The 15462-nt window shown below is 51.0% G+C and overlaps 3 protein-coding genes across 6 annotated transcripts; 2 read left to right on the top strand and 1 right to left on the bottom strand.

The window, feature by feature from the left end:
- On the top strand, positions 1 to 4173 carry LOC148428737 (uncharacterized). Its single transcript, XM_088423885.1, has 5 exons — positions 1 to 167; positions 1365 to 1423; positions 1500 to 1570; positions 1672 to 1843; positions 3545 to 4173. Exons 2-5 carry the CDS (start codon positions 1391 to 1393, stop codon positions 3725 to 3727), a joined length of 459 nt encoding a protein of 152 aa, XP_088280011.1. The 5' UTR covers positions 1 to 167; positions 1365 to 1390; the 3' UTR covers positions 3728 to 4173.
- A 144-nt stretch (positions 4174 to 4317) lies between these two features.
- LOC148428736 (kelch-like protein 33) lies at positions 4318 to 10004 on the top strand. Of its 2 annotated transcripts, XM_088423872.1 has the most exons (5): positions 4318 to 7005; positions 7106 to 8045; positions 8128 to 8295; positions 8988 to 9083; positions 9177 to 10004. In XM_088423872.1, exons 1-5 carry the CDS (start codon positions 5814 to 5816, stop codon positions 9514 to 9516), a joined length of 2736 nt encoding a protein of 911 aa, XP_088279998.1. In that variant the 5' UTR covers positions 4318 to 5813; the 3' UTR covers positions 9517 to 10004. The 2 variants fall into 2 exon arrangements, with proteins under 2 accessions (XP_088279998.1, XP_088279988.1); XM_088423862.1 differs by having other exon boundaries at positions 8988 to 10004.
- A 234-nt stretch (positions 10005 to 10238) lies between these two features.
- On the bottom strand, positions 10239 to 15001 carry LOC148428735 (kelch-like protein 9). 3 transcript variants are annotated; one of them, XM_088420809.1, is made up of 5 exons: positions 13403 to 15001; positions 12414 to 12515; positions 12145 to 12284; positions 11892 to 12062; positions 10239 to 11451 (listed from the first exon to the last, which is right to left on the bottom strand). In XM_088420809.1, the coding sequence occupies exons 1-5, from the start codon at positions 14762 to 14764 to the stop codon at positions 10932 to 10934; spliced, it is 2295 nt and encodes a 764-aa protein (XP_088276935.1). In that variant the 5' UTR covers positions 14765 to 15001; the 3' UTR covers positions 10239 to 10931. The 3 variants fall into 3 exon arrangements, with proteins under 3 accessions (XP_088276935.1, XP_088276927.1, XP_088276919.1); XM_088420801.1 differs by having other exon boundaries at positions 12145 to 12515; positions 13403 to 13968; positions 14041 to 15001; XM_088420793.1 differs by having other exon boundaries at positions 12145 to 12515.
- Between the last annotated feature and the right edge of the window lie 461 nt (positions 15002 to 15462).

Here is a 15462-nt window from a genome sequence, read left to right as displayed (position 1 = left end):
CGCTCTAGCTGTAGCCCGCCGTGGACGGAGCTGTCATTCATCTGTACTAGTGACGTCACGAGGGATTTGCGACAATGTCAAACGTCGTGGCGTGCGTCAGTTTCGCGTCCAAGCGCCGGACTCCATTTGGCGTTTAGGTCTGGTTGCGTCCCGCACATGAGTTCTAGGTAAGATTTTGCTTTGTTTATTTCATCCGGATGTCGAGCAAATGGTTGTTGCCGTTTGGGCTTTTCGGCTGGCGTCAAAGTCTGACTTGTTTTTGTGCTCACGCGGGAGTTTGCGACATTGGCGCCATCCTTCGGTGTCTGGTCCTGATGTGAAAAGTTGCCCGTTACGTAAGGGCCTCGTCCACGTCTCGCATCTCACATCTCACACACGCACGCACACACATCACACGCACACAACGCTCGTTTTTTGTCTGTTGATTTTTTTTTGTTTACCAACTATACTGCATAGGGTTTTTTTCTACTTATTGTGAGAACGAGCCAAACTTCTTTTGCACTACCGCCTAAAAATGCTTTTCTTCCAACGAAAATGATCATTTTTTTCAAGCAAAATTGACATAGGGTTCGTTTCAAAATGTATACTGATGATTTAGCGTGGCGCAATAACTTATCACATGCACTTATATCACATGGACTTTAGCTGGCTTTCAAAAGTGAAAAGAAAGGTTTTGATCCGTTTTAATTGTACATTTTCAAATGATATAACATAACTGGCAATTTCACAAATTTACAGCAGTTTGAATTCAAGTTCAGATGTCACCTTTTGAGAAAACACGCTGAACAGTATTGATTACAACTTGAGCCCGTTAGCTGCTGGGAAATGAAAGTCGTGAACACTGGATTCCGATTATACATAATTCTTCTTACACTTCCAGGTAAGGAAATTAGCCTCGGGTCAAATTGACCCATGCTGTTATCAGCATTCCAGAGAAGCGACTCTCGAACATTCTTGCTGTTTCCGCGAAACAAAGGCAAGACACGGGTATAAATGATGTTTCCGATCGAAAAAAGAACATTTTTGACACTCGTGGAGAAATGCACACACCCCCGGGATCAATCACAGGTCAAAACAAACCACTGGATTCTGATTACGCACATTTTGTAAGCCTCTGGGTAAGGAAATATTTGGGAGTCGAATGGACCCAGAGGCATTATTGCTGTTCTTGACAAATAAGCTAAATCACAGGTCAAAACAAAACATGGGATTCAGATTATACACTATTCGTACACCTTTGGCTAAGGAAATACGGGCCGGGCCAAATTGACCCGGGGACATTATTGCTGTTCCTTGCAAATAAACACAACAGGAGGTTCAAGCGACATCTCGCCGGGTCATTTGTTTTCTCATGTGATTGGCAGGAGCAGGCGAACTCAGCTCAGTGGCCATGACCCGTTATTCTGAGGGATACGGAACCGAGGTAGCCCCGCAAATTCATCCGAGGCGCGAGACGTTTGAGCCCGCGTTTGAAAAATGCGACTTTTCGGCACCCGCAGGAGGAGTGCGCGATGTCCGACCCTCAGGGAGAAAGCGATGCCGACGCCGACATCGAGGACGGCGACTGCAGGTGACGCCGGCCCGCACCCTTCGGCCGCGCCGCCCGCCTTGACCCCGGCGCTCGCGCCGTCCGCTTTGACCCCGGCGCCCGCGCTCCCGTCTTACCCGCAGACCGCAAGAGGCCGGCTCGCTCCAGCGGATCAGCTCCCGACGCCGCAAGCGACCGCGGCTGGCACGTCAGGACACCACCGAGAGCGAGGACGACGGCGGCCTGGCTCACGCTTCGCGCCGCTGGAACCTCAGGCTCAGTCCGGACAGGACGCACAGCCGCACCATTCTGGAAGTAAGGGATGAAACGCCTCCACTCATTTCGACGTGCCACAAGGTGATCCCAAAGCTCTCCCGTATTTCTCCGTGTACAAGTATAAGTCGACCGCCCCTTTTTTAATTTGATTCGGGTGAATTTGACAAAAACGCAAACATACTGTATGTCCACCCCAGGATGGAGTGGTTACAAATCCAGCTGTCCGATTAAAACACACGGAGAGCGTTAATAGTGACTAATGAATGGAATACGGCCCGTAAAAATCCGGACAAAACAACCGGTCTGGTGAAATTCTTCGGAACTCGGGACGCAAGACCCAAAATTGGGACTGTTCGGTTAAGACGGAACATCGGGATGCAACCTACGTAAAATCGGGACAAAACAACGGGTCTGGTGGAATCATTAAAACATACAATCTGGACAAAACAACGAGTCTGGCAAAATCTTTCTGAACACAAGGCTCAAAATCGGGACTTTCTCGAGTAAAACTGAACCCCGGGATGCGACCTGTGTAAAATCGGGACACCTACGTAAAATCGGGACCAAACTGCGAGTCTGCTGAAAGCATTTGAAATTGCTGCGACCTACATAAAATCGGTCTGGCCAAGTCCTCCAGGACTCGGGACTCAAGGCTGAAAATCAGGACTGTCTCGGGTAAAACGGAACCCCGGGATGCGACCGATGAAAAATCGAGACAGCTACATAACATCGGGACCAAACTGCGAGTCTGCTAAGCATTTGAAATTGCTGCGACCTACATACAGTAAAATGGGTCTAGCCAAGTCCTCCAGGACTCGGGACTCAAGGCTGAAAATCAGGACTGTCTCGGGTAAAACGGAACCCCGGGAAGCGACCGATGAAAAATCGAGACAGCTACATAACATCAGGACCAAACCGCGAGTCTGCTGAAAGCATTTGAAATTGATCCCACCTACACAAAACGGTCTGGCCAAATCAAATCTTCCAGGACTCGGGACTCAAGGCTGAAAATCAGGACTGTCCCAGTTAAAACGGGACATCTGGACGCAGTCTACGTAAAATTGTGACATAACAACGGGTCTGGTGGAATCATTTAAAACTGGCGTAACCTGCATAAAATCTGGACGAAAGAACGGGTCTGGTAAAATCTTTCCGGACTCGGCGGGACTGTCTCGGGTAAAACGGAACCCCGGGATGCGACCTGTGTAAAATCGGGACACCTACGTAAAATCGGGACCAAACCGCGAGTCTGCTGAAATGCGACCTACATGAAATCGGTCTGGCCAAATCCTCCAGGCCTCGGGACTCAAGGCTGTAAATCAGGACTGTCTCGCTTAAAACGGGACGTCAGGACGCAGGCTACATTCAATCGGGACAAAACAACAAGGCTGGCGAAATCTTTTGGGACTCCAGACACAAGGCTCAAAATTGTTCAAACGGGACATGGGGATGCGACCTGGGTCAAATCAAGACAAAACAAGGGGTCTGCTGAAAACATTTGAAATTTTTGCCACCGACGTAAAATCGGAACAAAACAACAAGTCTGGCCAAATCCTCGGGAACTCGAGACTCGAGGCTGTCCCGGTTACCACCTTTCATACCAGCTGTAATCAAGACTGCAAGCATGCTTTTTGAGGTCGGTTTGGTCGGGGGTAATCATACGCAGGATTTTCCGGCCACCAGCTGGCGCCAAAGTAACTCTTGTACTCTACTCACCTGCTGCGACGTCCGCGCGCGCAGGAGAGCATCTCGCAGGTGAGACCGCTGATCATCTCCAGGTCCGGTACGGACAAGCCGGCGGAAGCGGCGCGGGAACCCGACGCTCGCGGCTGGGCGCCGCCCCTTGCGCCCCCGCTGCTCGTCCTCTTGCTGACCCTGGCCGCCGCCATGGCGTCCCTCCTGCTCCCGTGGGTCAGAGCCTGACGAGCCGGCCGGAGCGTCCGATGGGATCAAGCACAAATAGACGCTTTCATGTTGTTGGGTTTCTGTTTTGTTTTTTATGTTCCAATGTTCACGTGTCCGAGCCGGCTCACCTCACCTCCAAAACAGACGCGCACTCCCAACAATGTCGACTATGCAACTCCTCGGTTTCTCTCGCGATGACGAGCGCCCCGGATGTCCTTGTCTCTTTGTCCTCATGTCTCAGCTGCGCCCTCCTCAGGAAGTGCAAGCAACAACAACTTGACCTACAATTTGACCACTTTTGTGACGCCTTCTGGAAATCCCCCGCTGACTGCTAAACCTGTTTTTTTTTTTTTTTCAAATTGTCATTCCAAGTGTTTGGAGGGTCCACGACGTTTTAATAAAACGACTTTTTTCAAATTTGGAATTCATGTGACAGCGGCAAAAATAAACGCACTCGCACGGACTGCGACGGTTTGGAATGAAGTGGTCTATTTCCAGAGCGTCATCGAGATGGATCGGTGCTCCCGCCGGTCTTCGAGTTGCCAAACGCGGCCTTGAGGCCCGCGCGGCTGTTTACGTCCTTCCGCACTCATCGAATCCTTTAAAGCACGCGACGTCTGACTCCATTGTGTATTTATTGCGTGTCTTTGCAGCAATAATGCACACGTACTGTTCATATTTATCAACAAATACAAAATATTGTAATACACACTGTTGGGAAAGTTGTTTCCAAACCGTAATGCGGTTTGACTTCTTACTGTCATTTTAAACTAATTAGTTATGTAACAATATTACTGTATTTGAAACGTAATGCATTAGACTACTATTACATTACTTTTATATTACTCTCACCACCATAACTGGAAATATGGATTTGCCATTGTAGCTCATTACGCTCATTACACAGCCAGTGAAAGGTTGACTTAGGCCTTAAACCAGTCCCAATCATTTCATCTGTATTGTATAAAATATTTTATTTGTATTTGAATCCCTTTCTAACTTAGCTTCACAGTATAATGATGCATTGTTTACGGCTGTGCATTTCACAATTTCAATGTTAATATTCAAATTCAAGATCAGTTGGCTATGCGAGAGACATTTGTTTCAAAAATGGACGCTTTCACTGGGGCTAACGTTAGCAGCTAGCCTACATCGTTGTTATAGTGTATTATCTTGATGCACATTGACCAGAACTACTTATAGACTTTTAGTACTTGCAATTGTACAGTGAAAATTAGCTTTAGCTTACCCCGTCAGGTATGCTAGTTGCGACAGGGATCTTGCTGACAAGGTTTCCAAAACGGCGGCATATCTCCGTCACGAATCTTCTAACCTCTTGATGTGGAAGTGGATGTGGATCCTCCACGTATTTTCTTTTGGCTAACTTCACGTTACTATGGCACCGCTCTAAATGGCTTGTCAAATGACTGGTCCTATTTGGCCAAGTGGACAGCGCACAAAGTGCACCTAACCATGATATTTTTCTCGTCTTTGACAAACTGAAAGTAATGAGTAATGAGCCTGTGTACAAATTGTCCATATTCAACCTGCCGTTTCATCTCAACTATAGTGGATCAGCGAGTTAACATTTTGTCCCGGACACGGCTCAGTTGCCGCACTGAGTTGCGGACCACATCCATGAACGTACAAGCTTCCTATCACAGCGTACACAGCAACAACAGTTGTTAATGTGTTGCGTTGCCCCGCGGGCCTCAGCACGCCTCTTGATCCTTGACCCAGATTCCTCAGAGTTTGGATGCCCAGGAGCAACGTGAAGCCACCTCGGCCCACTCCAGGCGATTGTTAAAGCCCTCGCAGTCATATGGCTCGGGCAAGGAAGGCGAGAATTTTGGCCGGGAACCAGCTGCCTCCGAGTCTGTAGGGCGGCTTTGAAGTGGGTCAAAGCCGTTTGGATTGAAATGTTACGCTTCTATAAGCTTCAACGTGAGCTGTGTAACATAAGCGCTTCAGACGATCCGGAATCGTAATTGGCCGCCGTTATCCGGCGGGATCCTCTATATAGCAAGACGTTGGGCTTATTAAGGAACCGGGCCGGGACTCGGGGAAGACTTGACTGTAGTTTGAAGCTGACCGAGTGAGCTCCATGGAGGCGCTGGCCGTCCCACAGCCGCAGCCCGACTGGGAGCAATGGAGGAAGGCGATGGAGCACAGGGTAAGGAGCCGGGTTACGCCAAACGTGAGCGAGGATGAGGAGGACACCGAGGTGCCTGTCGAGACCGAGGAGGTGAGCGCCGGAAAACAGGAACAGGCGGTGAAAGATGACCATGTGGATGACGTGGAAGACGAAAAGAAGGCGGTGAAGCCCGGTGAGGAACAGGTGGGAAAAGATGAAGATTTGGGGGACACAGAAGAGAACAAAAAGGAGATGAAAGCCAGTCAGGTTACAGGACTCAACAGGGAGCTTGGTGCGAGTGAGGGGGTAGAAATTTGGGAGGACGAGGAGCACCTTGTCCAGCAGACGCCGCAAGAAAACGGGAAACGCCAACAGGAGCTTGAGCGGGGAGGTTCAGGAGACGGGTCTGCGCAAGCTTGGAGATGGACCGGGTGTGAAGACAACAGAAAACGCGTATTCGGCGACGAGCAGGATTTCGGAGGGCTCCAAGATGACGGAAACAGAAGGGGTGGAGTAGAATTTGGGCGAGATGAGAGGACGGCCGCCGTGTCGCGGAAAAGCCACAAAGAGGTGGACCGTGAAGAGCCGGAGGAGGAGGGCTCAAGCTGTGCTGAGGTGTGCTCGCAGGAGGACGAAGAATTTGGCAACGTGAAGACTTACAGCAAGGAAAACCACCATGTAGAGATGTTCCATACCTTGAGTGCTTTCCGGGACTCATCTCTGCTCACCGACCTGACTCTCCAAACAAATGACGGCAGGAGGTTCCGCCTACATTCCACTGTCATGGCGGCTGTCAGCGATCTGGTCCGAAACAAGTTCAAGCGCGGCGTGGACGAGGGAGAGCACAGCTACTCCATTTCCTTGGGTCCAGACGTGGAGCTCCCTGGCTTGGATGCCATCGTGGACTTTGCCTACACCGGACTCATATCCCGGTTGGAGGAGGACACGGTGCCGCGGGTGGAAGCTGCAGCTCGCTTCCTGGGAGCTCACAGAGTATTGAACCTTCTCCGCAGAAGACGGAAGAAGTCTCCCGGTGGCGCTCGCGAGGAGAACGGCTCCGCTGCGGAAGAAATGGCCATCAGTCTCCGTTCCATTCAAAAGTTGTGGCTGGACCGAGTGGGCTGCAACCTCGTTCTCCAAGCGGTTGGAACGTCGCTTCCTGGTGAGTAGTGATCCCAAAACAACAATTGAGCGCAAATCCTAACGCTGATGGTCCACTTGAGGTTGGGCCAGGATGTCAAGCTTCATTGTCCCGCTTTCAGTTCACAGAGTCATCCTGGCAGCCAGCAGCGATTTCTTCCGCGGAATGTTCAGCTCGGGGATGAGAGAGTCCGCCCAGTCCCACATCAGTCTTCCGTTCCTGCCGGCTACGGAGTTGGAGCTTCTCGTCCGGACTTCCTATGACGGCAGCCTCCCGCTCAGCTGGAGTAACGTCTTTGAGATCTGCGCCACCTCGCTGCAGCTTCAGTACCAGCCGGCGCTCTCCTTGAGCCTGGACTTCCTGCGGCGAGAACTCAATCCGCACTTTTGCCTGGATGCGGCGGCGTTCGCCCGAGCTTACCAGTTGCCGCAGCTTCTCCGAGCGTCTGAGGACTTTGTGTTGCGGCAATTCCCAAAAGTGTCTCGCACCCCCAAGTTCAGGGACCTGCCGGCCCAACAGCTCTTGAGATACCTGAGGAGCCGCTCGCTTTGTGTTCCATCGGAGCTGGTGGTGTTCAAGGCGGTGGCGGGCTGGATCCAAGCCGATCCCGAGACCAGACTCAAACTTGCCGGGGAGCTCATGAGAACCGTCCGCTTCCCACTCATGACCTTTGAGGAATTCAAAGAGGTTCGGTCGGTCAAGCTGTGGTCCAAACACAAGATGGCCAACCTCTATCGAGCGGTTCAGAAGCGATTCTGGTGCGACGAGGCAGCGCCGCAGAAGCAGTGCCGCGTCTACCGGCCCGAAGAGAGTCTGGTCTTGAGCGGAGGGGACCAGATCTCCGAAGACCTGGCCAGTCGCTGTCTGAGCAAAGAGGTTTGGTTCGGGAATTCCCTCATGAACCTCACGGGAATAAGAAAGGCCGTGGAGTGGCGGCGGCTGAGCGAGATGCCGGACCCGCCGAGGTTCTGTCACGAGGCCGCCGTGCTCAAAGGACGACTCTACGTGCTGGGCGGCAAAAAGTATTACGGCACAGAAGACACTCTGAATTCCGTTTACAGGTCAGGTCCTTTCAAAAACGGCTTATCCGGGATTAAGCGTTCACGATCTGACACGGGATGTGAAACGGTTCTATCACCGCAGGTATGACCCGGTCCAAAACAGCTGGGACAGAATGGCGGACATGACAAGCAAGAGGTGCTACTTCTCCGCGGTGGTGATAGGTGGGAACATATATGCCATCGGGGGGCGCTGTCACCCTCATTACCTAGACAGCGTGGAATGTTTCTCACCCGCTGCTAACTCTTGGAGGTAACCAAATGAGCGGGCCTTGGTTTTCTGCTAGCGACTGAAAATGCTAACAAACGTCGCCTAACGTCAAACTCCTCACTTACAAAATAAAAACGTAGACTTTCGCAAATATTGTACGCTCGGAAAACAATTATGGATCAAACGGAAGCTGACCCAAATTGACCCAACTCTTGCGCTTATTCATTCAGGCCCAAAATAATCCGGGTCAGGTGAAAAACCCACTGACCCGTTTTCTGCGGGGTAGTATTATACAAAACAAACCAACCGTTTTAAGTTTTTTTGTGGAAGACACTACATGGAGCAATTTGATCCAACGATAACTGGTGACAAATGTTTGAAATTGTTTTGCATAAAACTCCTAAACCTCCCAGGAAGTTGGGTCAAATTGCCCGAATGTTGTTTTTACCCAGATTGGGTTATTTTGCACTGAAAAAGCCAAGGTTTTCATGCTGTTTTGTGGTTTATAAACCGCGCGCAACTTTTAGGATTAATTATATCACCGGAAAGGTTATTATAAACCGACTAAGTAACTAAACCTTCGTCCATCCATCTTCATCGTGGAGCGATTTGATCCAACGGGAACTGTTGACCCAATCTTTTTTCGGTTGTCGCGAACTGCCAAACAACCCAGGAAGTTGGGTCAGATTGCCCAAGTTTTGTTTTTGAACATGGTCCCAATTTTTCCATTTCAGCTTTGTTCGTCGACTGGACGCGGCCGTCGGGGGACACGTGGCCAAAGTTTTGCAAGGGCAGATCTTCATCTCGGGCGGACTGCAGAGCGACAACAGGTGCGCGGCGTCCCTGGTCGCGTACCATCCGGAAAAGGGCGGCGCCCGCCTGGCAAACATGACTCACGCCCGTGCTCACCACTGCATGGAAAGCCTCCGCCGCCGGCTCTACGTGGCCGGCGGGATCTCTTCGGAGCCCGGGCGGCCGGCCGGGGACCTGCTGGCCTGCGAGACCTACGATCCGGACGGCGACGCCTGGACCGCCTTCTCGCCCCTGCCGCTGCCCCACGCGGGGGCGGCCAGCGCCGTTCTTGAGGGCAACTTGTACGTGCTGGGCGGCTACAGTCAGGAGGACTACGCCGATACCAACGTGGTCCACCGCTACGACCCCGACCTGCGCAGGTGGGAGAACCTGGGGAAGATGCCGGGGCCCAACAACGACCTGCGAGCGTCGCTGCTCCTTCTGCCGCAGCATCTGCGCCATGTTTCATAACCGAAATTGTTTCAAGTGTGACGTGATGTGGTTGAAGCTATTTTGGGGTGTTTTTGTCTTGTAGCGTACCCAGAAAAAAATTGTACGAAAAAAAAAAAACGCAATTATGGGTTGACGGGGGACCAACCAATGCTCAGGTCAATGTGACCCCCCCCAAAAAGAAAATGTTGGGTTAAATCATTCGCACCCATTTTGACACATAATTTGGTTACGGTACATGTTTTGCCCCGACTGTTTTTAGAGTTGACAGAAATTCATTATATTAAAAAAAATAAGAACATTGGCGTGAATGGACATATTTTAAATACAGTGGTGGTTCCACTTACAAAATTGATTCGTTCCGGAAGTAATTCCGGAACGTGAATCTTTCATAAGTAGAGCCTCTTTTTGGAAATGTAAATTTATGTAAAAAACCTAATCCTTTCAAAGCCCCCCAAAATGCACCTAAAACCTTTAAATTAATATTGTTAAATTGCTAAAAAGGAATAAAAAATGGTAACAAATACATATTAGAATTACATTAGTGCGTAATAATCAAAATATATCATGTAAAGAAGAATAAAAAATGCTCCTAAACCCTTCAAATTAATCATACTGACCAGTGCGGAAACTTTTGGCGGATAGTCTAAACAGGCAGAAACGGCCTTTAGTAGGCACATCTTTTTCTATTTCTAATTCCTAAACAGGCAAAAAGAGCGACGCCTTTTTTAGGTTGTTTCATTTGTATCATTTTATTTGGCATTTCCAGTGATCCAGGGATCATTTACAAATCCACAGGCGCGATAATATTGAGTTTTGGGAGTATTTTGTGCACGTGAATTGACATAAGGTTAGTTTGGGGTTATGCGAAGTGCTTCTTGTGTGATGTCATTGCTAAAATGCTGATGACATGCTAACAAAGCCACACGTGACAGCCCAAAGCGGTACATTACATATGTAAAGCCATATAAAGATGAATGACACAAGAAATTGATGTAAGTATAAAAATGAACGCTTATTGTAGATTTGCTCATTTCGTTTTTCTTTTTTTTATACGTTGGGTGGTTTTGTTTTTAACTTCAGTCAGATTGGAGAGTGCGCGACACGTTTTTTACGTTTACATCCGAGACATAGATTCGCTAGAGTGAAAAGTCCCCTGTTGTGAAAAATGTCGATCGTAATTTTGTTGTAGAGGAGATCTACCGTAATATCGACAGGCAACCATCCATAATCATTCATTCATTAGCCATTTCCATCCATCATTTAGCCATTTCATCCCTCCATCCACCCATTCAACCATCCAGTAATTAGCTACAGTATATCCACGAATTCATTAGCCACATCCGTCCACAAACGACCCAAGCGCTCACGTCCGTTGGTTCCTCCGCACATTGGTCAGAAAGACTATGCAAGACACGCCATTTCTGCCCTTCAAGCTAGCATCTCAAGTGCCGGGGCAGTCGTAACACACAGGCACGAATGTCCGTAACAGCCGCCGGCACTTTGCCCACTCTCTCCCAGCGTTGCGTACCACGATTCCACCTGTGCACCAGTCCGGACTCGCTGTAGTCCTCCTGGCAGTACCCTCCCAAGATGTAGACACTGTCCTCCAAGACGGCCGAGGCCGCGCCCACGTGAGGTACGGGCAACGGCGCGAGAGAGGCCCAACAATCGGCGGCGGGATCGTAAATCTCGCAGCCGAGCCGGTCCGTGTAGTACCTCCTCAGGTTGCACACGCCGCCGGCCACGTACAGTCGGCCTCGCAGCGCCTCCATGCAGTGCTGGGCCCGGTCTTGCGTCATGTCGGCCATGCGGACGCTTCCCGCCTCGGGGTCGTACGCCAACAGGGAAGTCACGCAAACGTATCGAGGGTCGAATCCCCCGGAGACGAACACCCTGCCATCCAGGACGGCGGCGGCTTGGCCGCTTAGCGGATGCTCCACGGGACGGACGAAGCTGAGGGGGGCCGAAAACAGCGGGAGACGGGGAAAACAATCAAGCGTGTTCCAAGTAGGCGAGGGCCGATTTTAGATTGTGACGATGTGACAACCGTGGAGGAGAAACATCAAAGTCACGGTATCGTGGTATTACAATGAGTCAAGTCAAGCTATTTTCAGGACACAGGCCTCGTCCTTATCCTCCGTTCAAACCAAGAAGGTAAATAAACAGATAAATTAACAGCGATTGCCATCGAATCAATTCCAAAATTGGTGGTTTGTCGAGTCAACTCTGCAATAATTAGCGACGCCGTATCACTCGTTACATTAATGTCGAGCGGCGTCACATTTCCACAAATGCGCTGGGCGTCGTGACTTGATTTGGATTGGTTACGTTTCGTCCAATCGCTTGCCAGAAGTAGAGATATTAGATATATATTTTTTTCCCCCAAAGCTCACCTCCAGGTATCGGCCTCCGTGTCGTACACCTCCACACTCTTTAAATTAATGTTGAGCTCCTTATCTCCACCAATGGCACAAAGTCGACCTCGGTGCACCACCAGCGAGAAGTTACTTCGGCATTCCTGCATGTCGGCGCACCTCTTCCACGAGCTTCGCTCCGGGTCATAGCTGGAGCGATACAACGAGACGGACGTGAGCGAGCACCCCTGCGGGGGTCCGAAAAGTGTGCGTGCGAATGGAGCACCTTCACCTGTAGGTGGATTTCATCACGTTGTCCTTGGCGTAGAAGTAACATCCTCCCACAACAAACAAGCGGGCCCCGACGGTGGCCGCGCCATGTCGGAACTTTGGCCTGTCCGGAATCTGGGCCAGCCTCCTCCACTCAATGTCCTTCACCAGGCCAATGCCGGAGCGCAGGGAATTTACAAACCACATTTCGCTACTTGGGATGCGTTGACCCACATCTGGGTCCAGCCGGTCCCCGCCAACAAGGACCAGGGAGTCTTTGGGGCGCCTCACCCGACAGCGATCCTGCACCGAGAGGCTGGATCCAAACTCTTTAAAAGCGGCACCTTGAAGTTGCACGTCTTTGGTTTCGATGCGCAGGTTAATGGCCCTGACCTAGAGCAAAGATCACCAAGTGGAAGGAGGAGTCAGTCAGGTGGGCACAACTGCGCTGGTCGACCTCCGCCATACAAAGACCTTCATTCACGTGTTTACGTCCGGCCTCCACAAGTGTACCGGATTGCCCTCCGTTCTTCTAATGACTAGTAGACTCCCGACGGACGAGAAAGTTTGATACCAGCTTCTGGTCCGCTACTACAAGGCTCAGGATCTTCCAATCTCAATGCGAGAACGTTGTCAAATTCTCTGTCTCAAGAGCTTTGGTCACAAGACGCCGGGCTTTTGGTGAGTCCGATGAGCCAAATAGAAGTCTGCAGGTTCTGCAAACTTAACTTCAGTCCTGGTCCTGGTGGGACTTATATGTTTTGTACGTGTCGTTGCTGAAACATCCCAGATTTAAATGATCAGACAAGCACCAAGGTCTGCAGAAGCTGGAAAATGATCCTGATCATGTAGACATACAAAAACATTTAGGACAGCAGGCCCCTAAGACCAGGAGTGAGGATCCCTGTTCGAGAGCTTTATCGGCTGCAAGGCTCTGGACTACCCTACTGTAAAGGTTTCCCGGAAAACTTTGCCCAGTTTTTTTGTCTTTACTGCTCGCTACGCTAATAGTAATTACAAGATGACCCCATGACCTCCGTTTAACAATTTGCTGTACGCCAGAATGCTAGAAAGTACAGAGTAAATTATTCTGCTCAATGCGGAAGGTCTGCTCCCTACTCTGTCTACCCAAGTGACTGTGTGTGATCTTAGGATCTTAACTGGTTCCAATACCTTCTAGGAGCGAATGTTGTTATGGACTTGTGATGGACTTTGACACTTTTGTGATTCGGCGACTGTTTCTTCATTTTAAGCGGCCACAGTCTTGAAAAGATACTCACCTCCCTGAACTCCCGAAAGGTCATGAGAGGGAAGCGAACTCCTCTCATCAGTTTGTCAGCGTGCACCATTCGCTCGTCGGGATCCGCTTCCAGCCAAGAGACTAGCGCTCGAAACGCGAGCAGCTCAGACGGCACGCTGAGACCGTCGCTGCAGAGAAAGTCCAGAAGCTTGTCGGCTTGGAGGTCCAGAAACTTTTCGGTGGCAGACACCTCCAAGAAGTTTCGCAGCACGTAGTCGTCGGCTTCCTCCAGGAGCTCGGACATCCCATAAGCCGCGGCAAAAGAAGCCACGTCCAGGCAGGAACTTGCTCCCATTTCCTCCTTCATGAAGAGGAGGCAAAGGGAGACGGATGAGCGGAACTGGAACTGTAGTGCCGTGCAGGCCAGCTCGAAGACGTTGTCCCAGTTGACGGGTAGTTTCCCGCCATAGCAGAAGTCAATCAAAGCGGCCATCTCCGGAAGGACTTGGAAAGGGAGGGCGACGCGGCCTTGACGGGACTCCCTCATCCCGCTGGTGAACATGCCTCGGAAGAAGTCGCTGCCCCCTGCCAAGATCACCCTGTGGACTGACATAAGGGGGGATTGGGCCCAAGCCAAAGCGGAGGCGAAAATTTCAGAGGAGGACCGACGGTACCAACCTCGGAGCGAAGCTCCGCTCACATCCAGGACGACATCACAGCCCACGCCGTCGGTCCGCAGCTGCTCCAAGGAAGCGAGTGTGCGGCTCATCTCCTCTTTGGCAGAGACCGCCGGTCCCTCTTTCCGACCCGCGGTTTGCTCACAGAGGTCCAACAATCTGGGAACTCCGAGTGCGCGGGCCGCCGCCTCAATTTGTGGTAGGGTCTCAGCCACTAGAAGCTCCCCGCTGTAGGCAAAGTGGACAACTGCCTGGAGACCGCAACGATCCACGACAGGACCCAGAAACAGACTCCACTGGTGCGCATCGACCCCGCGCTCGCCGCGCCCCTGACTTTCTCGACTCAGTCCCGCTTTGATGACGGAGCTGACAGCGGCAAGGACGGAAGAGTGAACGCGGACGCCGCCGTCCTCGACGCTCAAGGTCAGGTCCGTGAGGAGACACGACTCCAGCAGCTCCCTCAGGACGGCGAAGATCTCGCGAGGGAAGCTTTCGCTCGGGTACAATCTGGCGTCTCGGCCCTCCCTGAGCTCGGAGCCGCCCGGTTCCGCCCTCTCCTTCGTCAGCCCCAACCTGGAGTCATTGAAGGCCACGATCCTTCGGAGCTCACGCTCGTCCTGCTCGACGCCTTCCCTTCCTTCCTCCAGCATTCGTTTCCTCCTTTCCTTCTCCCTCCTCCACTGCTCTTCCCATTCGGCTGGCAGGCCATCCCCGCTCGCCTCCATGTGGGTTCAATCGAGCGACGTGGAAGGCGCCTGCTCGCGCTCGCGCCGGACGGCAACAAGATGCTATTCTAAGCGTGACCCTCACTCAGATTCCCTTTCACGCCAAGTTGGCAATATCCAGTGGCGTGTCGTCACACACTTGGAGGCCTTCTCTGAAGACCCGATGACCAGCGCAGACCACCGCCGTGTTTTGCGCACAATCTAAAGGCCTTGAGTTTTCTCCAAAGCTGACGGCGACCGCCACTTTTCATTTTTGGGGGATGAAAAAAATCAAATGACTTCATCGTGACCGTTAAGCAGCCCCCAGGAGCCCTGGGCTTGCTTTAGTCTCGAAAATACTTTAGAGTACAAATGATTTTTGGTGGGCCGATACAAATGAAGTTTGAAGGGTTCTTAAGTTAAATAAGTCAAACACTGATGGCATGTTTTAAGTCTTTTCTTTGTAACCCCAAAAATGCTTTGCACTGGTGAAGGGGTACTTGGCTGAGTGTACGTAAATGAAAAAAGGGTGAGAACCATCGTGCTAATGTATAGCGAAGGGAAATAGCTCATTCGCCGCCATTAAAAAATTGGAAATATTGTCCATTTTGGACATATTGAAAATCCCGCGTTTCATCTTGCATTTCCCTAATGTTTGCATGAATCCACCCCGCGAACAGAGCGCAATAAAACATTTGTGTTGAGGCCGCAAAACCACC

The sequence above is a fragment of the Hippichthys cyanospilos genome, chromosome 1 (genome assembly GCF_059441005.1).
Source record: "Hippichthys cyanospilos isolate Australia breed blue-spotted pipefish chromosome 1, RoL_Hcya_1.0, whole genome shotgun sequence".
Lineage (NCBI taxonomy): Eukaryota > Metazoa > Chordata > Actinopteri > Syngnathiformes > Syngnathidae > Hippichthys > Hippichthys cyanospilos.
This window is presented reverse-complemented; position numbering and strand designations above follow the sequence as displayed.

Bases quoted from the DNA above. Each gene is read 5' to 3' on its own strand.
- LOC148428736 (XM_088423862.1), top strand. From the start codon at position 5,814: ATGGAGGCGCTGGCCGTCCCACAGCCGCAGCCCGACTGGGAGCAATGG. The intron at 7,006-7,105 runs GTGAGTAGTGAT...TCCCGCTTTCAG, and splicing joins GGTTGGAACGTCGCTTCCTG to TTCACAGAGTCATCCTGGCA. The intron at 8,296-8,987 runs GTAACCAAATGA...TTTCCATTTCAG, and splicing joins CCCGCTGCTAACTCTTGGAG to CTTTGTTCGTCGACTGGACG.
- LOC148428737 (XM_088423885.1), top strand. From the start codon at position 1,391: ATGACCCGTTATTCTGAGGGATACGGAACCGAG. The intron at 1,424-1,499 runs GTAGCCCCGCAA...CGGCACCCGCAG, and splicing joins CTGAGGGATACGGAACCGAG to GAGGAGTGCGCGATGTCCGA. The intron at 1,844-3,544 runs GTAAGGGATGAA...CCGCGCGCGCAG, and splicing joins ACAGCCGCACCATTCTGGAA to GAGAGCATCTCGCAGGTGAG.
- LOC148428735 (XM_088420793.1), bottom strand. From the start codon at position 14,764: ATGGAGGCGAGCGGGGATGGCCTGCCAGCCGAATGGGAAGAGCAGTGG. The intron at 12,063-12,144 runs GTGAAGGTGCTC...GTATCGCTCCAG, and splicing joins GTGATGAAATCCACCTACAG to CTATGACCCGGAGCGAAGCT. The intron at 11,452-11,891 runs GTGAGCTTTGGG...GGCCCCCCTCAG, and splicing joins ACGGAGGCCGATACCTGGAG to CTTCGTCCGTCCCGTGGAGC.